Source organism: Nyctibius grandis, chromosome 2 (genome assembly GCF_013368605.1).
Source record: "Nyctibius grandis isolate bNycGra1 chromosome 2, bNycGra1.pri, whole genome shotgun sequence".
NCBI lineage: Eukaryota > Metazoa > Chordata > Aves > Nyctibiiformes > Nyctibiidae > Nyctibius > Nyctibius grandis.
The window spans coordinates 104,023,380-104,047,314 of NC_090659.1; the positions used below are offsets into that span (position 1 = coordinate 104,023,380).

A 23,935-nucleotide genomic window follows, 5' to 3' on the forward strand; every position below is an offset into this window, starting at 1 on the left:
TGGGGATAGAGAAGGCCCCGTATTTCTCCAGCTCCCTACTCCCCTTCTCCAGTCCTTTGCCAGTCAATTGTCTATATCATAGAATCATATAATCATAGAATAGTTTGGTTGGAAGTCTACGGCTACCTGAAGGGAGGTTGTAATGAAGTGGGAGTCAGCCTCTTCTCCCGGGCAACTAGCGATAGGACAAGAGGACACAGCCTCAAGCTTCAACAGGGGAGGTTCAGGTTGGACATTAGGAAGAATTTCTTTTCAGAAAGGGTTATTAGACATTGGAATGGGCTGCCCAGGGAGGTGGTGGAGTCACCATCTCTGGATGTGTTTAAGAAAAGACTGGACATGGCACTTAGTGCCATGGTCTAGTTGACAGGGTGGTGCCAGGGCAACGGTTGGACTCGATGATCCCTGAGGTCTCTTCCAACCTGGTTGATTCCGTAATTCTGTGATTCTGTGACCTTAAAGATCATCTAGTTCCAACCACCCTGCCACAGACAGGGACACCTTTCCACTAGAGCAGGTTGCTCAAAGCCCCATCCAACCTGGCCTTGAACACTGCCAGGGAGGGGGCATCCACAGCTTCTCTGGGCAACCTGTTCCAGTGTCTCAATACCCTCACAGTAAAGAATTTCTTCCTCATATCTAACCTAAATCTACCCTCTTTCAGTTTAAAACCATTCCCCCTCATCCTATCACTGCATGCCCTTGTAAAACGTCCCTCTCCCGCTTTCCTGTAGGCCCCGTTCAGGCACTGGAAGGCTGCTAGAAGGTCTCCCCAGAGCCTTCTCTTCTCCAGGCTGAACAGCCCCAACTCTCTCAGCCTGTCTTCACAGGAGAGGGGCTCCAGCCCCATATATACATGTCTATACACCATGCCAGTACAAATACTTCTCTCTGAGCTGAACAGACTTTCTCTACATCTGCCAGCTGTCCCTTATGGAAGAATTTATTCTACATCAACAAAAAAGTTCATACTAACTGATTTCAAACAGAACCTTCCCAGAAGTGTCAAAGTGATGACATGCATCTCAAAGGACTAATCCAGCCCTCTGGAGAGCAAAATCCACTCCCAGTCATACAGCCAGGAACCCAGCACTAGTCTGAGTTAACACAACAGCAAGTGAATTCCAAGTTTCAAGCCTTGGTCATGCAGACCGCAATGACACCACAAATCAGATGACATTTCTCCTGTAAGCAAACAAAAGTTGTCCCACAAGCACTGAAATAACTGATACTTGTATTGTCAAGGTTTGTGTTGTCTCTCAGTTCCCACCGTAATCATTCCTTCTGTTCTTCCTATCTCCTACAACAGGCCTACAATATCAAAAACCAAAATTAAGGATATCGATATCCTCCCCAGCATGTCCCCTACACTTGTCCGTTGCCCTCAAAACATCCTAGCTCCTTCTCCCATCTCTAAATCCCCCACTGCAGCACTCCCTCAGCCTCCCACATCCCCTACACAGCCCCCTGGGCAGCTGGCGAGGCAAAAGGCACCACAGGCTGTAGTTGATCTGGTAATACCTGTGTCTTAACTGGGCAGCCCACACACATACGCTGTCTGGTCAATTGGATGAACTCTTTTGCCAGAACAAGACATTAATTATTTGAGGTTTTCTCCACTGCTTAAGCACTGATTTTCACAAAATTTGTTAGAAATACATAAATATTTATAGTTATTATAAATGTACAATGTCTTTGAGGCTGCTATCTCTTTGCCAAACTGGGCTGAAGTGTCCAAGAGATTAAAACTTTGACGAGTGAACTTGCAGAAAGACAGATGGATAGGAAGGCAGGATGATCACAGTAGCTTTTATTTTTTTTAAGAAAACACATTAAATGGAAAAAAACACAAACTATCAATTCATAGTTTGTACTTATGAATTCTTATCAGACTTAACTAAATTCTGACTTCAGTTCTTTACTTTGTACCAGGATAAAACAACAAAAAGAGTAGTAAATTTATGAATTAATTTTGAAGAAAAGATTGATTGGCAGGAAGATGAGCTGTTGTGTATAAACATGTGAAAAATGCTACTCAACTTTTTTTTAAAGTTATTTTTCTTCAATAATTTTCAGAAAGATTTGAACTTTCCTCATCTTTGCATTCCAAGAAGCTGAATAAGAACTTCACGGTGGAGCTACCCACCAAGTGTGTTTTGTAGTTTTTGCTTCTTCACTAAATTGGGAGGAAAAAACCTCAAAAAACTAGCATCATGCGTTATACGCTAAAAAATCTTGAAGGGAGATGATGAAGACTGTTGTTAAGGGCATTTGACTCTGATCGTCTTTAGAGTGAGATAAAAAAAAAATAAGATTACCTTGGGAAAAATACATACAAAACCAGTCAGATTGTAAAGCCTCCGATAAAACACTACTCTTGGCAAGTTACATTGAGGGAAAAAAAAAAAAAGCAGCTCATCTGTCTGTAATGGGTATTTTTTTTAACATTTACAAATTATTTTTGACTTAGCCACGCAGGGAGCCTACTTTCAACCCTCAATTTGAAAATCATGGAGGCTTTATAAAGTCTTCCACCTGCATCTCTTTTTTGCATCACAGTTCTTTATCCTCTAAAGGATGAAAACCCTGGCGTATAAAAACTTTGTTAAGCTGTCACTATCAATAGAGTAAAAAAAAATAATGGTTGACAAAGACGAAACAAATTGCATCTTCGAATAAGTTTCCTTCATGCTCTTGTTAAAAGCTATAACCTCTGATGTTAACTAAACTTAACCCATTCTGACCCTCGCAGTGGCCCTTAACCTTTTCTTTATTCTGCTTCCTGTGGTTGACGAAGAAAACTGGCCCCATCATTGGAAAAGCGTTCTCTGTTGCACACAAAGCCCCAGCCTCGCTGCTAGTCTGTCAGGAGGGATAGAATAGACAGGGAGGTCAGCACCTGTGCTGAGAAGCAGGTGACAGGGATCTGCTCGGCCCATTCTAGGGCAAGTTGTAATAGTTTCTACCCTTTAAATATTGCACTGTAGTTTCGGGTATTCAAGGCAGCGAAGTTCACGTTTTCTTTGTGAATGCAGACTTTAAACAAATTAATCTATTGCTGTTCAACTGACTGTAAAATTAGTAGATTTACTGTTGCAAAAAAAAAAAAAAAAGGAGAGCTTTCACTTCCACTTTAATAAGGTCACGGATGTGTCCTAGGCTGCCAACAAAAGCAGCTTTTAAAATCTTCGCAGCTGAACCCAGCAACTTGCAAAGGCTGCAGAACAATGTCTTAGATGTACAGTGGAAACTCCTCTCCCCATAGTCAAGATGTAAAACTAGACAGTTAAAAAACTTACTACACTGGGGAGTTTTAACTTTAATTGTGTCTCGCCCCAGGGACCCACGGGCTTGCTTTATGATTAACATTTTAATAAATTCAGTCAGCCTTGCTTTTCAGGGAGCAAAATCAGTTCTTTGCCTGGATTTGGTAAATCAGCCCAAGCAATTTAACAGCAGAGCATGCATCTTGAAAAGATTTGTTTTAATTCCTGTAACAGGGGCAGATCTCAGAAACCAAACAAAACTTTAGCTGTTTCAACTGTATTTGTATATTCTGTGCAGGGCATCAGTTAGCAGTGACCATTTACCACTCAGAGTAAGTGCGCAGGGTAAGTGGCCCTCCAGATACTCAGTATTTTTGCAAGAACAACTGTGCAAGAGACTAATCACAGCTTTAGTAATAAGACTGGAAAAAACTGCTGTCCCACCTGCTGCTGCTGATCCGTGACCAAGAGCCCCACGCATTGCATAAACCCAAGAATATCAGTAACAAATTCCTGATCATCCTGTTTGGCACTTGAAATTTTTTGGACCAGATATTGAGAACTACAGCTCCAGCTTAGAAAGCAACAAGATGTTCACTGCAGACTAAAGCAAGACCCGTCCTTCCTCCCAGAGCCAGCAGGTACGAGCTCCTTGCAGGTGTGAGGCACTTCAGCAGCTTGCTTCCTCCTCCTGCAAAATGTATGATGGAGTTTGAATGAAAGTAAACCAGAGCCTTGGGTCTCCGGGTGAGCACTTTGTCATCCAGCTAAGGGCATCCTCGCTCTCTGCTGGGCATTACAAGCAGCTTACTGTACCCAGAACGAACAGCTTCAGGGGGAGATCAACCCCGAAACATAGAAGGACTGGAACCAGTTTCCAGCATCCTCAGGGGACAATCGAACCCTTAGTCCCCCACAGATCAGTTGTGAATGTGGAGGAATCTTCCCAGTAGCATCTTGAGTATTAATATTAAAAATTAAAAAAACTTATCACAGTCTATAACGACCTGAAAGGAGGTTGTAGTGAGGTGGGTGTCAGTCTCTTCTCCCAGGTAACAAGCGATAGGACGAGAGGAAACAGCCTCAAGTTGTGTCAGGGGAGGTTTAGATTGGATATCAGGAAAAATGTCTTCACTGAAAGGGCTGTCAAGCACTGGAAGAGGCTGCCCAGGGAAGTGGTGGAGTCACCATCCCTGGAGGGATTTAAAAGACGTGTAGATGTGGTGCTTAGGGACATGGTTTAGTGGTGGTCTTGGCAGTGTTGTTGGACTTGATGATCTTAAAGGTCCTTTCCAGCTAAAATGATTCTATGATTCTATGATAATAACATTAATAACATCCACACTGGCAGATCACTACACTGTTCAGTATGAGGGCGAGAAATATCTCCATCCACCATCCTTTCTCCTTCTCATATATTTGCATTTTAAATTCTCTGGGGCATGAATTATCTACAGTTTGGCATGAGGTCTAGCAGAACAGGTCTTGATCTGGCATAAAAAGTAATAAAGTGAAAACAACTTTGCTAACCAGCTTGGGAAACTAAACGTCAAATGGAAAAAAAAGACAGATGCAGATTTAGGAATTAAAAAAACAAATAAATGACTGAGATTATTGTCGAGGTGGGCAGAGGATGATGTGCATCAGGCAAAATAGAAGGGAGAAAGTTATTATTAACTGCATTTATTATGACAGTGTCTTTCAAATAATTAAGGCTGCAGTCCCACTGTGACAGGCACATATAAAAACACAGTCCCTGGATGATTACAGTGTAAACAGACATGAGACAAAGGGACAAAGGACAAGGAGAAAGAGCACAATGAACCTCCCAAAAGATCAAGTTAATTGAGGACAAACAGCATGAGAAGGCTGCACTATTTCTCGGCATACAATTTAATTAGAAAGGCATGAAGTAAAACAAACATCAGGTTTAAACTTTATGGAATTAAATAAAGGGAAGAAAGAAGGAATGCAAGTTGTACGCTCTAAAGTACCTTGCTTTCATGCAGGTAGTTTTTATCACAGTGAAGAGAATTATTAGCTTCATTGCTCCTGCTAACACTGCTGAAAATTATCTGTCTTATGGGGATGGTTCTCAGAGAGGCAATAGTAGCTAACTGCAAGCTGGGCCACTGACAAGCTCTCCCCTAATGCATATTGCAGAGCTGAGGATGAAAAAAGCCTCTCTCCAGGCTTCAGCTCTGACAGAACTTCCCTTCATGATTACTCAATTTCCACACTTGATTTCCAGACCATGAAAAGAGCAGTAAAACACATTTTTGTCTTGCCTTTTCTTATTGTGGAATATTTCTCTCTCCACAACTGGATACTGTAGAATTTCAATAATTTAATGTTTCAGGAGCATGAAACCAAGATCCAGTTTTCTTAGGCACTCTACTGATATAAGTGATGGCAATCCCCATTCCCAAAGAGTTTACAAGGGTAAAGGCATAAAGCCTGAGCGAAATCAAGGAACGACCAAAAGAGCAGGATGGAAAAAACAGGCGCTATTTGCATAGAATAGGTGAAGCTACAGTTGTCAGCCAGGCTGTTAACACAGCTCACCACCTACTTAGCTAATTCTGTTAATGGGATTTTTCCACATTCATTACTGCAGGCAAGGAGCTGTAATGAGAATAAGGTGATATGAATGAACTGCAGATTGTGAACTGACGTAGTTCACCGGATCAGGATGAGGAGGGTGATGAGGCCTTCTACAGGCAGCTGAGAGCGGTCTCTCAGTTACAGGGCCTGGTTGTCATGGGGGATTTCAACTACCCTGATATTTGCTGGGAGGCCTACTCAGCCAGCCATCCTCAGTCCAGGAGGTTCCTCCAGTGCATTGATGATAACTTTCTGATGCAAATGGTGGATGAGCCAACTAGGAGAGAAGCGCTGCTGGATCTTATCCTCACTAACAAGGAGGGTCTGGTTGAAGAGGTGAAGGTTGAGGGCAGCCTTGGTTGTAGCGACCATGAGATGGTAGAGATCAGGATCTCATGTGGCAGGAACAGAATAGCTAGCAGAATCACAACCCTGGACTTCAGGAGGGCCAACTTTGGCCTTTTCAAGCAATTGCTAGGGGAAATCCCATGGGACAGGGTACTAGAAGGTAAGGGGGCCCAAGATAGTTGGTTAGTATTCAAGGACTGCTTCTTCCGAGCTCAAGATCAGAGCATCCCAGCAGGCAGGAAGTCAAGGAAGGGTACCAGGAGACCTGCATGGTTAAACAGGGAACTGCTGGGCAAACTCAAGTGGAAGAAGAGGGTGTACAGATCGTGGAAGGAGGGGCTGGCCACTTGGGAGGAATATAAGTCTGTTGTCAGAGGATGTAGGGAGCCAACTAGGAAAGCTAAGGCCTCCTTGGAATTAAACCTTGCAAGAGAGGTCAAGGACAACAGAAAGGGCTTCTTCAAATACATTGCAGGTAAAGCCAACACTAGAGGCAATGTAGGCCCACTGATGAATGAGGTGGGGGCCCTGGAGACAGAGGATAAAAAGAAGGTGGAGTTACTGAATGCCTTCTTTGCCTCTGTCTATACTGTTGGAGGCTGTCCTGAGGAGCCCCGGACCCCTGCGGCCCCAGAGGAAGTCAGGATAGAGCAGGAATCTGTCTTGGTAGATGAGGGCTGGGTCAGGGACCAATTAAGCAACCTGGACGTCCATAAATCCATGGGCCCTGATGGGATGCACCCGCGGGTGCTGAGGGAGCTGGCGGAAGTCATTGCTAGGCCACTCTCCATCATCTTTGCTAAGTCGTGGGCAACGGGAGAGGTGCCTGAGGACTGGAGGAAAGCGAATGTCACTCCAGTCTTCAAAAAGGGCAAGAAGGAGGACCCGGGTAACTATAGACCGGTCAGCCTCACCTCCATCCCCGGAAAGGTAATGGAACAACTTGTCCTTGGTGCTGTCTCTAGGCACATCAAGGATAGGGGGATCATTAGGGGCACTCAGCATGGCTTCACCAAGGGGAAGTCATGCTTAACCAACTTGATAGCCTTTTATGAGTATGTAACCCGGTGGATAGATGATGGTAAAGCTGTGGATGTGGTCTATCTCGATTTCAGTAAAGCATTTGACACGGTCTCCCACCGCATCCTCGCAGCTAAACTGAGGAAGTGTGGTCTGGATGATCAGGTAGTGAGGTGGATTGTGAACTGGCTGAAGGAAAGAAGCCAGAGAGTGGTGGTCAATGGGACACAGTCCACTTGGAGGCCTGTGTCTAGCGGAGTCCCTCAAGGGTCGGTACTGGGACCAGTACTATTCAATATATTCATTAATGACTTGGATGAGGGAATAGAGTGCACTGTCAGCAAGTTCGCTGATGACACAAAACTGGGAGGAGTGGCTGGCACAACGGAAGGCTGCGCAGCCATTCAGAGAGACCTGGACAGGCTGGAGAGTTGGGCGGGGAGCAATTTAATGAAATATAACAAGGGCAAGTGTAGAGTCCTGCATCTGGGCAAGAACAACCCCATGTATGAGTACAAGTTGGGGACAGACCTGTTGGAGACCAGCGTAGGGGAAAGGGACCTGGTGGTCCTAGCGGACAGCAGGATGACCATGAGCCAGCAATGTGCCCTTGTGGCCAAGAAGGCCAATGGCATCCTGGGGTGTATTAGAAGGGGTGTGGTTAGCAGGTCAAGAGAGGTTCTCCTCCCCCTCTACTCTGCCCTGGTGAGGCCGCATCTGGAATATTGTGTCCAGTTCTGGGCCCCTCAGTTCAAGAAGGACAGGGAACTGCTAGAGAGAGTCCAGAGCAGAGCCACGAAGATGATTAAGGGGGTGGAACATCTCCCTTATGAGGAGAAGCTGAGGGAGCTGGGTCTCTTTAGCTTAGAGAAGAGGAGACTGAGGGGTGACCTCATTAATGTTTATAAATATGGAAAGGGCAAGTGTCATGAGGATGGAGCCAGGCTCTTCTCAGTGACATCCCTTGACAGTACAAGGGGCCATGGGTGCAAGCTGGAACACAGGAGGTTCCGCATAAATATAAGGAAAAACTTCTTTACGGTGAGGGTGACCGAACACTGGAACAGGCTGCCCAGAGAGGTTGTGGAGTCTCCTTCTCTGGAGACATTCAAAACCCGCCTGGACGCGTTCCTGTGTGATATGGTCTAGGTAATCCTGCTCTGGCAGGGGGATTGGACTAGATGATCTTTCGAGGTCCCTTCCAATCCCTAACATTCTGTGATTCTGTGTAGTAACGTTTTCTAGTTTCACACACAAATACCATATGATGTCTTCTGTGAAGACGGAGAGCACAAAGCAAGGACAGACTTTTTTGCGTTCATGTACCAAAATGACTGTACCAAAACAACCAGCACGTGGAATTAAACCACTCTAAGACCACAGTTCAGAATAGAAAGCTTTCAAACCAAAAAGATGAAGCTCAGATTTTCATTGCATTTTTTCTTCCTAGGCAGGAAAGGGGGAGAGAAAAGAGGGGTCACTTAGTTGTGGCCCAAAGGAAATAACCTAAAAAGCCCTGTTTTTCTTAAGCAGGAAGGACAGTGGACAAGGCCTCCCTCCCAGATGCTTCCCATGGCTTCATTTCGTACCAAATTCTGAATACAAGCACACTTTCAGCCGGAGCGTTGTTCTCAGCTCCAGCCCGGTGGGTCAAACAGCATCCCTCGATAGACACGAACACCTCGGCTCCTGAAAAGACGTTCTCAGCACACACTGCTCCACACACATGCTGCCCGACCAGAGCAACAGAACAGCAAACTTTCATGCTGTTCAGTGTTTTACTCATTTAGTGTGTTACTTACAGCTAGGGGCCTAGGGTTTGTACCTGAATTTCAGCTTCTCTTTCAAAGGCAAGGTTTTCTATCTCCAAATTGGAAGAAGGAGCCTGCAAACCTAAGGCAGAGCAGCCTGCCAAAGAAGGTAACAAACCCAAGCACCCAACAAGCTTTCCCACTGACTCACATGGTGCCACAAACGCTACTGACCCCTGCAGACACATCTCTACCGTGCACCGCTCACTCCCTGCACACACACGAACGCACAGCGAGCTGCATCACGGACAGGACCCACAGCACCATATGCAGCCCTGGCTCCTGGCAGTCCCAGTGTGCAACACAAGACCACACCACTGCACGTGCCGTCATGCCAGCAGGCACACAGGGTGGATGCAGAGGGAGTGACGTGTTATGGTATGCAGCCAGGTGCTACCACGACTCAGGTGCACAGACTCGATGCACAACACACACGCAAAGCACTCAGCACGCACATCCTCCCCGCTCACAGCCACAACTACCGCCTTCCTCGGAGGCCCACGCAGCCCAGCGAGACCCACCTCCGAGCAGCGGTCCTTACGCCCACAGGCAACCGACTGCTCCAGCGCAGCAAAGACACACAAGGAATCAACAGAACGACACGACTCAGCGGTGGCACACCCGGGCAACCACCACAGCCCAACAACCGCACACGCAGAACCAGACACACCACACTGACATCGGCATGGAAACACATGAACACGAGAGGAACACAGAGATACCCAGACAAGTGCCTGCATCCATAAAGAGACAGAAACTCTCTATACGTACAAACTGGCACACGCAGAAATACGTCGGTGTACACCCAAGGTGTGCACAACACGCAGATGCACGCAGAAACATGTGTGTGGGCGGGCAGGCACAGAGGGAGGGCAGCGCGTACACGCGCACACACACTGCGTGCGCACACAGGAGTGGACGCACAGACACACACACCCCCGGTTGCACCCGTGCAGCAATTACACGTGCAAACACGCGAGCACAGACACACGCACACACCCGCGCAGAGCCGCGCACGCGGGTGCACGGACAGCGGGCCCGCAGGCGCCGCTGTGGGCGCGGGAGCGCGCCCGGCTCGCCCTGACACGCGGGGCGCGCGCAGGGGCGTGCACAGGGGCACACACCGGGGCACACGGGCACACACCGGCACACAGGGGCACACACCGGCACATGGGCACACACCGGCACACACGGGCACACACCGGCACATGGGCACACACCGGCACACAGGGGCACACACCGGCACACACCGGGGCACACGGGCACACACCGGCACACAGGGGCACACACCGGCACATGGGCACACACCGGCACACAGGGGCACACACCGGCACATGGGCACACACCGGCACACAGGGGCACACACCGGCACACACCGGGGCACACGGGCACACACCGGCACACACGGGCACACACCGGCTCAGTGGGGCACAGACCAGCACACAGGGGCACACACCGGCGGACGCGGGCACACACCGGCTCAGTGGGGCACAGACCAGCACACAGGGGCACACACCGGCGGACGCGGGCACGCACCGGGGCACACGGGCACACACCGGCACACAGCGGCTCACTGGGGCACAGACGAGAACACGGGTACAGACCGGCGCACACGGGTACAGACCGGCGCCCACGTACGCACGGGAGCACGCGCAGGCACCCCCACCTCCTGCACGCGCGCAGCGGTAGCGTGGGCACACGGGGCCGCGCACACGCGTACCTGTGCGCGCGCACCCTCATAAGGGACGGGGGAAAGAGGAGGAGGAGCGTGAGGAGGAAGAGGAAGAGGAGGACGAGGAAGGGGAAAGGGGAGGAGTGGATCGGGTCACTCTCCACCCTCCTGGAGGCCCAGGCTGGTCCTTCGGCTGCTGCGGCTGGCTGGGGCTGGCGGCCCGACTCGGCCCGGCTTGGCTCGGCCCGGCCGGCAGGCAGGCAGGCAGGTAGGAGCCGCCTGGCGCGGGGGGAGGGCGCTGCGGGCCGGGCCGGGCCGGGCCGGTGTCGGGAGTCCCGGGGGACTCTGAGCAGCGGGGCCGCAGCCACCACCGCCGCCCCAGGGCCCGCCTGCACCGCCGCTCCGCCCGGCCCGGGTCACGGGGAGCCGCGCACACGGACGCGCTCACAGGGTCACGCGCACACGCGGTGACCTCCCCGACGTGCGCACCCGGGAACGCGGACACAGCAGGGCACGGCCACACACCCACGCGCAGCCCATCTCCCCTGCGCCCCGCGCAGATCCACGCATAAAATTAAAACAGCATCTTTTCAGCGTGTTTACGTGAGAGAGCGCAGGGAAACACACGCCGGCAGCACCTACGAGATGCAAAACATCTCCCGTGACAACTGCACGTAGCTGTGGGCACTGGAGCGCTCACACGTGCAGCAAAACACGTCCTGCGGGGGCAGAACAGCTGCTTTCCAGCCGTGCCCAGGACCCGCGTACCCCGCCTGCCCGTTAAAACTCCCCAGAGGCAGCTGTCCTCGCTAGTGCACGGGCTGTGCAACTGACGGACATGCACAAAGCCAAATACTCCCATGTGCCACATAGGAAGAAAAATCCTTCCACAAAAAAGGGTCATTTTCTTTGTCAGAGAGGTAAGGAAGGATTTATTAGATTTAAATGGCAAAACCATGTATTTAGCAGAGCAACACTAACATTTCTTTAAAATAAACTGTTATTCCATTGCTGTGATACTATTAGTTTTAGAAGTCAGTAACTGACAAAGGCAAGCCAGGCTCCTCTGAATGCAAGATAAATTTAATTACAGTATTTTATAAAGCACCAGTGATATCTTGATTACAGTCTGTAAGTCTGCAGTGCATGATCTGCAGCTGGTTTATGAAACAGTTTTAAAAATAAGGACTTCTTGGCTTTTGTGTGGCTACACTGATGATGCACAAAGATGCAAAGATACTTATGTTGGCAGTGGGCCTTTAGTTGTAGGGCCATTGCCACAGCGAGAACAAGCTGTGTTTGCCAGGGGCTGTGGTTCTGGTCTGGGCTCAGCAGAGGCAGAGCCCGGGGTGGGAAGGGACAGCACCTCTACCGGCTGCTTTTAGACTCTGCCATGAATATATCCTGGTATTTCTCTTCTGTGCCCCGTGGCTGGCTGAGTTCAGGGTCCTGCTCAGGAACTGATCTGGTCCCTCTTCAAGCAGTTTGTATTAACTGTCCCTACTGCTAAAATTTGAAGTTTGTCCCAGGCTCCAAAATGTCCCCGTTTTCAGACTGAGTTTATTCACAGGCAGGTCATTTCACTTGTTTCTGGGCCAATACTGCTTAGAATTATAAATAGTTCCTTATCCTTGCTGATTGTTTGTACCTTCTACACATATATGTATGCACATGGATACCTGTTTGCACAATGACATACATACATTTGTGTATGCATGTATATATTTGTAGAGTGGAGTCACGTTCGTTCCTAGGCAGAAGTCGCACTCTTGCCAGCTCCTCTGGTATGACACGTTTTTTGGTTTCCTGGATCATCTCTGGCTTTCCCTGTACTTGCTGCCTTTTAAACATGGAATGCCAAAAACACATATAATATCCACAGTTTGCTCTTTATTTCTAAAGTTTTTGCAGCTGTTAAAAACCAGCAGATTTCTGCAGTTTTGAACAAAATGCAAATAATGGTCAGGTGCACCAAAATTTCCAGGAAGATTACATGAATCAGGGAAGAATGGGGAAAAATATTATAATGGAAGGAATGTCTCAAAGATCAGTTTCACTAGACTTCAAATTTCAAGCACTGGTGTATTTCGAGGCTTGTTTTGAAAGTCTATAGTTTCATGAGTACCATGCCAGGATAGATGCCTGTAACAATTTATTTAAATTTTAATTTGCAAGTGGGGATCTTAGGCATATAAATGTGTTGCTTTTTTTCCAGTCCAGGCATTGCAGGCAAGTCTTCTCTGTGTCTCTATTTTTCTCTTTTTTCCCCACGAGCTTTTTTCATCCTTCAAGAAGAAGAAAAAATACCATTGGTGGTTTTATTTGATGGTTCTGGTGAAATGGTACTTAAGTGCATGCTTTCTGTATGTAAGAAATGTAAATGGTTTTGATAACTGGAAAAAATCCGCTCACTATAAATAGGAATGTGCCACCCTAAATTTAATGTTTGTGAAAAACTGGGAAAGTCAATTGATACTTTAAATGTCTGATAAAATAGGTTTAAAATTAAGGCACTGTTTTGACTTTGAAGCGTGGCTGAATCTGTGGAACTTGAGCTTAAAAGACAGTGAAGACACTAAGGTTTTTTTTAAGGTTACTGAAATAATGTTAGTGCTTAATCCATGTAAGACCAAGTAACTAGCTGGATTACTTCCACAAAATGACATTCGGAGAACTGAGGAAAATGCACAATCTGGGGGTCAGTGCTGTGAGAAACAAGTTGCATGCTAGCTATGGAAGAGTTTTCAACCCCGGGATAAACCATATTTTCAAGTATGGTAATGGTTACTTCACCATGTTTTAATGACAAGGGGAAGATTTTGCATGGCAGTCTTACTGTGTATGGTGGTCAAGGCTTTGAAATTCCAAAACCTTGCAAAACAGGAGTCAGGCCGTAGGTGTTGGGATGGCTGCTGATGGACATTGCACAAATCTCCACTCCATTCACTATGTGATTAGGGTGGTTTTGAATTAATGTGGCTTAAATGAAACACTTTCCAAAGAAGAGTATCAGAACCAGAAGGAAAGTCCTAAGGTTAGCTACTTCATTAAAAACATCTGGACTGAAACTATTTGACAACACATTCTCCCTCTTAACCATTGGCTAATCTCTCTGTATACAAAAAAGCTGTGTGAGAGTAGATACTCTTGTGAGGAGAAATGAACTAGAAGTTTTGGATTCTTTAAAGGAGTCCAGACTCAAAATCACTGAAGATAGCATCAACTCTTCATAAATTTTGTTCCTCTGTCAGATTTTCTCGCTGGGTTAAAGCCCTCTGCTACTGTAAAATTGCTGTTCATTGCTCATTCTGTATAGTAACGCTATGCATCTTTTTGAAAGAGTAGTTTTAAGGACTAGTGTTTACTGAACTGGAGTGAGGTCTTTCTAATATAACTAGAAGAATTTGACTGATGGGGGTAACTTGTTTTTTCTTCTTCCCTGCTTCCTCAGAATGACCACCTTTTGCGCGATGAAACTTTTATGTCAAGCAACCAGAAATAAGAATAGATATGCAAAAAGGTTCTTTGGTATTCTTCTGACACAAACACCACAAAAGAGGGTCTTTTCTCCATTCTGGGTGGTGGTGCCTGACCCTAGAAAGTCAGCTGTGTTTGGACTTACCCAACCATTTTGTACAGCTGAAAAATCTCACGTGGAACCAACAAGGAAAGCAGCATTTGGAAGTGCTGGGCGAAGAATTCCCTATCGGATTTTGCACGTAATCAACCAGGATGGAGAGAGCTTAGGAAATATGCACCGAGCAGAGGCACTCAAACTTATGGATCAACATGACCTGAAACTAGTGCTCCTTCGTGAGAATGTTGAACCTCCTGTATACAGGCTAATGACTGGGCAGCAGATTCATGAAGAACAGCTTAAACGCGCAGAGAAGAAAAAAGCAAGTCCAAAACCAGGTAGGTACATTGTTGACACTAAAACACTGAGCACTTGGAAAAATGCTGCATTAAAAGTGGTTTCAGCAGATGAAATCCTCTTACTTGCATTTGTGTAAATCCAAAGCAATGTCACTGCAGTCCATGCTCTTAAGGATTTGCAGTGGTGAAAATAAAATTTTGGATTAGTCTAGTCTTCCACAGAGAAGCCTTCTATTGCTTTCTCAGGATTTACTATTTTGGCATCTACTGGCTTTTTTAAAAAATCTATTTTTTTTAAGTAAATGTAACTAGACTCTGGTTCCATGAGACTCACTGAATTTCTGTTTTGCTAAGGCATAAAGTGACAGGCAGTTTTTACAAACTGAGCACCAGATACACCAATATAATTGCATAATTTTGTCACCAGTAGTCATGAAACATTCTCTTCCTAGCTTGCCACTAGGAAGACAAAGTCTGGAGCCCCTTCTTGTACAGAGTAAGAGAACAATTTTTTCAATATTGAATACTTTTCAGGGTTTTTTCTTAAGTCAGCCTGCTCCAGCAGTTTAACAAACTGAGTTCGGCAAGAAGGTTTTAGAAAAGGCATCTGACCTTGTATCCTCTTTTCCTGTCCTTAGGTTAAGAAGGTAGCTGTTCTTTGGTAGAGTTCTGATTTTAGAGAGCAGCACTATTGTGGTAGTGAGTTTTTCTGTTCAAGAAAACACAAAAAGATTATTCAAATGGTAACCACCTTAGAGAATCTTTAAGGGTGAAGAGGCCATAACTTGTTTTATTACAAGGCATCATACTTCCAGTTGAATATTGCACTTCACCATTCAAGCAAATGGGCTCGAGATGAAGAGACACCCAACTTCAAAGCCTTTATGTTCAGCAATACTATGTGCAGAATGTAGGTATTTGCAGACCAAGTCTTTAATTTCAGATCCAATGCCTACCTGTTTATCATCTTTGTTAGACCTGCATCGTGGGCAGTATGATCAAAATTGTAATTAAAGTAAAAATACTTTAAGGCTTCTGACCCTGAAGAGACTTCCCTGTGTGCCTCAAACACACAGTCAGTCTTCCAGTAATGGAGTGAGTGTGAGATACCATGTAGCCACCTTCTAAGGTGAGAGTGGTGCATGCTAAGACAATGAGATTGGGATGCTCTGTGTATGAGCGAGCAGCATGAGGGAAGGGAGTTAAGCAGACAAAGCACCATAACAGATTGTTGAAAGACAGCAACTAATACAGGTTTGTCAAATGTTAAGCCAACACAGTTTTAGTTTTGTTTTAAACAGGAATGGTTCAGAAGGAGTTATCCTTTTCTTCAGCTATTGCCAAGAATGACTTAGAGACCAAGACTAAACAGATATCACAGTGGATTGAAAAGAAATACCATGTTAAAGTTACCATCCGGCAAGCGAAAGATAGCAATACTGACATGGTAAGTAGACTTTGGAAGTTGGACCAATCAATTTCACTAAATAGTTGTACTTGTATTAACTTCCCCTACTCAGTACTGCCATTTTTTTAATATATCACATAATGCTAAAATAAGTGAAGGTCCTGTGAAAGTAATGGTTGCCCCACCATAAGCTGCATCTGTTCAAACACTGCAGTTCTAGAAAGATGGTCCCATAGAGACAATTCATAAGCATGCAGTTTTAATACTGGCTTTTGAAAGCAGAGTGTAAGCAGTTCCTACTCCGTTGCAGCACCACCTTATTAACTGGGCTAGTGAAATTTTCCCATCTATGCCTTAAGCCAGTTCACTCACTGAAAAGTTTTAACAGTACGGTTTAAAAAAAATTCTGCTGTATTTTAGCTGGATTATTTCAATAACCTAACTGTTCTTTTGAAGATGCATTTGTGCAGCTGTGGCTAAAGTTAGTTTTCCAGTGCTGTGTGGAAAACTACTAGAATGAAGTTCCAAGACTGGCAAAGTAAACATCTATAAAGATGTTAGAGAGCTGGTGGCAACTTACTAGTATAATTGTAGGGCCTTGAGACTTGTCTTCATTGTCATTTGCACAAATGTTTTTGTTAATAAAAATTTCATGTAAGAGGATTTTTTCCTTTTAAAGTGTGTAGTGAATTAGGTTTCCTTGATGATTCTCTCTGCTAAATTGCTGCAAAAAAATGTGATATCACTTCATCGAAAAGGAACAAAACTTTTTCTAGGAAGTTGAATTCACAGAGAAAGGGCAGCAGGAGGAAGAACTGGATATGGGAGGAGGCAGAACATTTCATATTACAGTCCAGATTTAGGTTGTCCTTAAATTTAAAAGCTTAACTATGAGCTTAAGAGTTCAGCTCGTTGTATGAATGCACTGTGTCACTCAGTTCAATACCACCACTTTCTGCTAACCTTAGAACAAGACTGCCCCTTCAGAGGAAAGCCCAATAATAATATGCCTGAATCTAGTGGAAGAGGAGGGTGGGGAAGAGTCAGATGCAGTTGTAATCACTTTCACGGACACCTTTAAACAGCAAAACAGGATGAGTCAGGAATTCAGCCTAAGTGTTAGGAAATGGCTTAATCCCTCTGGTGACTTTCCTAAAGCTCCTTATGAGTAAAGAACAAATGGTTAGGAAAGGACAAGCTGAACTGCTCTAACCAGGACTAGAAACTAGATGATTTCAGCCAATATCTAAACCACAAGCAGGAGACAACGTCATTACAGAACAGCCTGAAATATTTTTCTACCCATGTTTGTGCATTTAGTCCTTATTTTTCTCCTTCTTTTCAGTTCATGCTTTTTGATCAGATCTTGGAAACTGTCTCTGAGAAAGCCACTTATCTTTCCAAGCCAAAAGTTACTAGAGAAGGAGTGAGTACCTGTATTTTGAGACACATGTCTGACAAAGAGTTGAAAGCACACCAGAAGATGGAAAAACAGAAAAACAGTAAAGATGAAAATGAAGATCTGAAGTCAAGTGAGTTACATCAGTGACTTTATGAAGCGGTGTAAACAATATTAATTTAAATTATAAACGTAATAAAGTTATTGTTGAGCTTTGCACTGGTCATTCCATGAAGAAGGTTGTCTCAAGTTAACCTTTATTGCAGGGTCAGAATTTCAACAGCTGGTATTTCATTTTCCGTGGGCTTATCCATTGTCTCACTTTCTGTCACAACCGCATCCTTTCCTGGCTGTGTTTTAGGAGGAATGTAGCCACTCAGGCGAGAGGCTAAGCTCCTCTTAGGACGAGAACGCTTTGCCTGGCAGAAATAAATCCAGAATTAGCAACTTAACATATCTATGGAGCAAAGACTATTAATGTGGAGAGGGAAAGAAGAAATCGATGAATAGGCCAGCACTGCATTATTTAAAGTAGCTTCAGAAATTAAGAGTCTCCTAAATTAAGTAGATAGCTGGCCTGTTTTCCTGCTTGAAGTCACATTCTAAAACACATAATCTTTACCCTCCTCTAAAGTGACAGGATATGGTTGAGAGGACTTTTTCAAGAGTATAACTTACTTTCAAGTTCAGCTTTCTCTTTTCAGGATCGTGTACAACTGCATGCCTTGCTAGGCTCTGCTACAGTTACAAAGAGCAGGAAAAAAAGAAAAGTTAGGTGTATCATTTCAGATTATGTAATTCAGATTAGGACAGCGTGAAAAATACGTACCTTCATTGCAAACACTCTCCCACAGCCTGGATAATCACAAGAGAATGGTTTTTTCTCCTCATGAAAAGAGAGGATATGGCTTTGAAGGTTAAATATAGTTGTGTAAGTTCTCCCACATCCTTCTCTTGGGCATCGGCAGATCTGCCTCTCCACAGCATGTGTTTTTTGATGCTGCTTGAGGTAATCTTTCCGTTTAAAAGTTTTGTAACACTCACTGCAAACTATTGGCTCTGAGTGGGAGAGAGACAGGGAGAGTATAAATTAACAGCTTCTTACAGGAGCTCAGAATCAAACCCTAGCAGTCCTCTAGAACAATGCTAAAATCCACATGAAATGCAAAGAACTCAGAGACTGGAAGAGAATAATGCAGTATGAATTACCCAGATCTGAAGTCCTACATTATGCAGTTTCTCACTAACTGGATCACAAAGCAAAGTTAGTATACCAAGTAGCGTTTTCATCAGTTAAAGGTCTAGCCAGAGTGATAATCATTTTACTGATAAAGTATTAGTAAACAAGTTTGTCTAGACACAATAGCTGGTTGATGAAATGAGTTCAGCAAGGACTCCTCTTCAAATTAGCAGTATGTTTCCTATTTGTATCAAAAGTTAAGTTCTATTTACTAAAGCATTTGGAGTTTACCTGTATGACTTTCTTTATTATGTTTCAGAAGCTCTGTCCAAGTTTTTCCAGTATATGAGCAGTTTTCTTTCTTGCATGCATAACCTGTTGGACATGACAGATGTTTACAATCACAAAGGTTCTGGCAAACACAGTTCAGTTTTACAAGAGGGAACTCCACTTTTAGTGTTTGAAAATTAAAGGCCAGTATTCCTCCTCTCCTCCCCTACTGCACTGTGATGGGACACGAGGCAATGAACACAAATTAGAACATAAGAAAATCCTAACAGCTTTAAGGAAGAAACCTTGTACCACTGACACAAGTTGTCCAGAGAGGCTGTAGAACCCCTACTCCTGGAAACATTCAAAACTCCACTGGACACAGTTGCTCAGCAACCTGGTCTAACTGACCCCACCTTGAGCAGGGAGTTGGACCAGATGACCTCCAGAGGTCCTTTGAACCTAAATGATTTTATGAAACTCTCTCTCCTTGGTTCAGTAAAACTACTTCCTCACCAGCCATACTGTAATAATATATATTATTTCTATATAAATATTTTTATTACATATTAAAAAATAAGATCTTGACCATAGAGTAATATTCCAGAGTCTAAAGAGACTGCTTCTATCAAGCAGACAGGATGGTTTTTAAACGAACCACAGAAAGTCAACACTATTTAAATCCCGAGACTGGAAAGGTAAAACAACTATGAACAAGTCTCTGGCGTAAGAAAGGCATGCAGTACGAATCGCAGCTTTTTGGATACTATTCCTAGTCCCTTGGGTTTGTTTTTTTTTTCTAGCACTGGGAAATGGATTAGCTGTCAATATTACTGAAAGAGTGGACAGAAGTGTAGCAGGATTAGCTCAAACACACATGACCACCTCCTGACGATTCCACTTAAATACTTTTCACATAGGTACATTAACAACTTAAAAAATGCAAGCCTACATGGTTTTGCCAAGGCTCCATAGGAAATTTGTGGCAGAACTGGCAACTGATCCTAACATCTGGAGGTCAGGTGTTCTTGTTTTGTCTGTCTGGATCACTAGGCCCAGAATACTTTCATGTCTATCATACATCCCCGCATACTCTCTGTCCTGGAAGAAGTTCCTTTTTGTTTGCTAAAACATAATTGAAGCAAGCAGAAAAACTGTATTACCTTCATGTATCTTTTCATGCCGCTTTAGTCGACTTGGAGTAGAAAAGTACTTCCCACATCCTTCATTATTACATCTAGGTATAAAGTAGAGCGGTTTAGTTTCTTTTACTGCATCTACATATTTTTTGTTCTTTAAGTCAAGAACGATTATAGTGGACAAAATAATACAAGTTTCCCCTTGCCTAGAGATCTGTTCTGTCCCCCTCACACCCTGTACATTTCATAATATGTTTCCAATAGAGGACTCTGATCCCCTCAAGAGTTAAAACTATAGTGTGATTTCCATGTATACAGCAATTTAAGCTTTAGCTAAAGAATCAAGCCTCATGTCATCCCTACACAGTAGGCTCTTCAAACAGAAAAAGGAGAAAGTGGAAGGTTTAAGTGGCTTGTACAGATCTAGCAGTCAGAGCAGCAGCAGAGCACTGACAGTATTTTTGTGCCTGTCACCCAGCCATACTAGTGCACTTCACTTAAGTGGAACACTCCTGTAAAGTGTGTTCCACCTATAAGAAATACAAGACTAAACTTTGCTTTCATCAGACCTATACTGATGTGTCATGTAAATAATGGAGTTGCAACGCACAGCTTCTCAGATTGATGTCCAAGCCTCTCACCTTTTTTAAGCTACTACTCACTTCAATCTTAGCCAAGTCACTGCTTTTTACTGGAAAACAGAGGTAGCTGCATTTTTCATTACTGTGCAAGCTCTTATGCTTGTATTTCAGACTGTGTGAAGTCAAAACTGGTTTTTTTTTTGTTTATTTTTCCTGTGAACCTGTAATAAATCCTAAGCAAATGTCTGGAATGATGAAGTTAAAGAGCACCAAGACTGTTGCTCAAAACAGACTATGGAGCAAAGGACTAGTACAAGAAATGTACTTGCAGCCATGACTACAAATTCATGCTAGTTTTTTTTCAATGCCACATCAATAAAAATGGTTGAGAAAAGGCACCTGTTTTCATCTACAATGTTTAAATGGAATTGTTAAAATTCATTATTAAAATTATCCACCTACTTGAAGGGAGGTTCGTTGGTGTGGTGACACTGATGAACTTTAAGTTGTTGATGTTTCCTGAAAGACTTGTTACAGCCTTCAAAGTCGCACTATTTAGGAAATTAAGTTATCATTAGAGGCCAAATAATGACAGCCCAGTCTGCATGTATTTGCTGAAATCCCAATCACAGTATTTGAACTCATACAAGTACTGCATAATAACAAGTTGAAGTATTTTGCTAGGTACACAAAAAGGAGCTTGTTTAGCCTCCACTTTACAGCATCAAAGGTGATTACTCACCACATATTGCTTTTGCTGATTTTCATGCTTACGCTCAATGTGCTTCTTTAAGTTTGCTTTTGTTCCAAATTTCTTATTGCAACCATCAGCTGTGCACCTGCAAATGAACTGCATTGTTTTATTATCACTCTCAAACAGTGATTTGTTTCCTAAGCAGATACAGAAATCATCGGACAAGAGGAATACATGAAGAGTAACTGAAACTCACAACCCAAATATAAAAATTTGCTTTAAAGACACAAAAAGCCAGAGGCTAAGTTACAATCAAAAGCCACAGGAAAACACATCAGAAGAGATTTTTAATAAAACACGTAAGACTGCCTAGCTCCTAATCCATGACATGCAGCTATTAAGGACTTAGTAACAGGAGATAACTGCCCTTCCTTCTTTTAATTCTGGATTCTAGGAAGAGATCTGCCCATTCCTTTAAGCATCTATTATGGATCACTGCCAGACAGGAGGTTTTAGGCTAAGGAGATTCCTCACGTCTCACCCTGTGTGCACGCTGTTTTGCCAGCACTCATGATACCAACGCTAGGCATGCACAGAATCATAGCATCGGTTTGGCTGGAAAGGACCTTTAAGATCATTGTGTCCAACCATTAACCCAACACTGCCAAGCCCACCACTAAACCATATCCCTAAGCACCACATCTACGTGCTCTGTACCACTCACACACCAGTTTTAACTCCCCTTCGTTTCCACGAGGACAAGCGTAATCCATTTTAAGACCTAAAAATTCGGCCTTACTTGAACGGCTTCTCCCCAGTGTGCGTAAGAAGGTGTCGAGCGCGATGGAACTCTCTCGTGAAACCTTTACCGCAGCCTTCGTACTCGCAAACATACGGCTTCTGAAAGAGAGAGGGTTGTTCAGAGATGACAGTCCCCTCGGGGGCTCCGCAGTTCCCAGAAGCCTGCCTTCAGCAGGACGCCCCGGCGGCACCTCAGACACAACCCACGCTGCCCCCCGCGATGCTGTGGGTACCCCACGCGGGGAGGCAGGGCTGCCCCAGCCCCCCGAGGGGGCCAGCCCCGGCCCCGAGCCGCGCAAGCCCCCACCCGCGGGCCGGGCCCCGGCACGGCGCCCCTCACCTCAGCCACACGGAACCTCCCTCCCCTGCCGCCGGGAGGGACCAAGCGGGACACCCCCGCTCCCGGCCCTGCTCCCTCAAGCCACGGCCCCAGCACGGGCCAGCCCGGCTCACCTCGCCCGTGTGCCGGCAGAGGTGCGCGTCCAGCCTCCAGGCCTTGTTGAAGGTGGCGTCGCAGTCGGGGAAGGAGCAGATGAACGGGCGGGCGGGGAGCGCGCTCCCGCCGTTCCCGCCGCCACCGGGCGAAGACGCGCTCGCGGCTCTCCCGCCCTTCCGCGCGCTCCCCTGCGCCCGCTCCCCAGCCATGCGGGAGGGCACGTGACCGCACTGTCCCCTCCCGCCCGCCGTCCCCGCGCCGGCCACAGGGCCCGGGGGGGGCGGGGCGCCGGGCGGGCGCATGCGCGGTCCGGCGGTGGCGGTGGCCGTGGCGTCGCCACCGCCCCATCGCTCCGCCTCGCTGGCGGCGGCGGCGGAGGGGGCGGCGGCGGTTCCGCGGCGGGGCGCGGCGGTCGTGCTCCTGCCTGAGCCGCGCAGGGGCTGAGAGGTGCCCAGAGCTGCCTCTGCCTCACCCGATCCCGAAAGCAGCCCGGGGGCGCGGTGCCTTCTCCGTTACCTCATGCGCCAGACACAGCCCCCCTGTTGCTGCCCTGTGCGGAGCCCTCTCACACACCGGAGGACATCAGTTATGAAAGGATCCGAAAGGCCTAAATCTGGGTCCTTCCGCAGAGCAGGTTTTCCGGGGTGTTGGGGGCACTGGGGCTCTGCCACCTCCCCACGCAGTGCTGCATGGTGCAGGTGCCAGGTCACATCCCCGGGCAAGGTCATCCCAAGTAGTTTTGGTTCGAGTGAGGAGAGGATGGGTCTGCATGATGCTGGTGAGAGCCAGACCTCAGCTTCTGCTGCACGCTCCCTACCACCTGCCCTGACATTCGGGCCTTTGCGGCCCAGACGGAGGTGTCTCTGATGTCCAGGATCCCAGGGCAGAGGTGGTCTGTCACCCTGGCCTGTGGTCATGCTGTGTCCCCAAGCTGCCGGAGGTCACAACCTGGGGAAGAAGACATGGGATGGCACTGAGCTGAGGGGCTCTAATACCTTGTGCAGCACCTCCCTGGTACCTGACTTGCCGTGCTGAGGTATGGCATCATCTGCTCTGCTTTGCACTATTCATATTGTCACCTGAGCTTTATTTTAGGAGATATTCCTGACCTGCTGCAATTCTCTCTGCAGAGTGAGTGTGAGGGACAGAGGGAGAAAGCTGGAACAGGACAGTCACAAGGGAACCGTCCCAGGGAGAAAATCTCCCATACCTTCTTCTCCATATGTGTCCTGAGAGCTGGGAAAGCCTAAGCTGTGCTTGGAGCAGGCTAGGGAAATGGAGGAGGAAAGACGCGGGGAATAAGGAGCAGGAATCAAGCCTGTGGGGGCTGGACGGGAGAAGGGGCACATGAAGTGAGATGGCAGGAGAGCCGGAGGAGTTCATGCCGGGCCAGAAGCAGATGCCTGTGGCCCTGGGGGATGTCTCTTATC

At 46.1% G+C, this 23,935-nt stretch overlaps 2 protein-coding genes across 2 annotated transcripts; one reads left to right on the top strand and one right to left on the bottom strand.

Annotated features, from left to right (window-relative positions):
- The first annotated feature begins 10,829 nt into the window (after positions 1 to 10,829).
- Positions 10,830 to 17,621, top strand: MTIF3 (mitochondrial translational initiation factor 3). The gene is made up of 4 exons (XM_068425348.1): positions 10,830 to 10,989; positions 14,173 to 14,636; positions 15,899 to 16,044; positions 17,351 to 17,621. Exons 2-4 carry the CDS (start codon positions 14,174 to 14,176, stop codon positions 17,552 to 17,554), a joined length of 813 nt encoding a protein of 270 aa, XP_068281449.1. The 5' UTR covers positions 10,830 to 10,989; position 14,173; the 3' UTR covers positions 17,555 to 17,621.
- GTF3A (general transcription factor IIIA) lies at positions 17,539 to 22,785 on the bottom strand. The gene is made up of 9 exons (XM_068425347.1): positions 22,523 to 22,785; positions 22,068 to 22,168; positions 21,317 to 21,413; positions 21,037 to 21,125; positions 20,018 to 20,091; positions 18,876 to 18,959; positions 18,234 to 18,463; positions 18,083 to 18,142; positions 17,539 to 17,823 (listed from the first exon to the last, which is right to left on the bottom strand). Exons 1-9 carry the CDS (start codon positions 22,712 to 22,714, stop codon positions 17,662 to 17,664), a joined length of 1,089 nt encoding a protein of 362 aa, XP_068281448.1. The 5' UTR covers positions 22,715 to 22,785; the 3' UTR covers positions 17,539 to 17,661.
- Between the last annotated feature and the right edge of the window lie 1,150 nt (positions 22,786 to 23,935).

Excerpts from the sequence above, each read along its gene's own strand:
- GTF3A (XM_068425347.1), bottom strand. The coding sequence starts at position 22,714 with ATGGCTGGGGAGCGGGCGCAGGGGAGCGCGCGGAAGGGCGGGAGAGCC. Across the intron at positions 22,169-22,522 it reads TCTGCCGGCACACGGGCGAG|AAGCCGTATGTTTGCGAGTA; the intron begins GTGAGCCGGGCT and ends TCTCTCTTTCAG. Across the intron at positions 18,143-18,233 it reads GGAGAGTGTTTGCAATGAAG|CAGAGCCTAGCAAGGCATGC; the intron begins GTACGTATTTTT and ends TTGTAACTGTAG.
- MTIF3 (XM_068425348.1), top strand. The coding sequence starts at position 14,174 with ATGACCACCTTTTGCGCGATGAAACTTTTATGTCAAGCAACCAGAAAT. Across the intron at positions 14,637-15,898 it reads AAAAGCAAGTCCAAAACCAG|GAATGGTTCAGAAGGAGTTA; the intron begins GTAGGTACATTG and ends TGTTTTAAACAG. Across the intron at positions 16,045-17,350 it reads AAGATAGCAATACTGACATG|TTCATGCTTTTTGATCAGAT; the intron begins GTAAGTAGACTT and ends CCTTCTTTTCAG.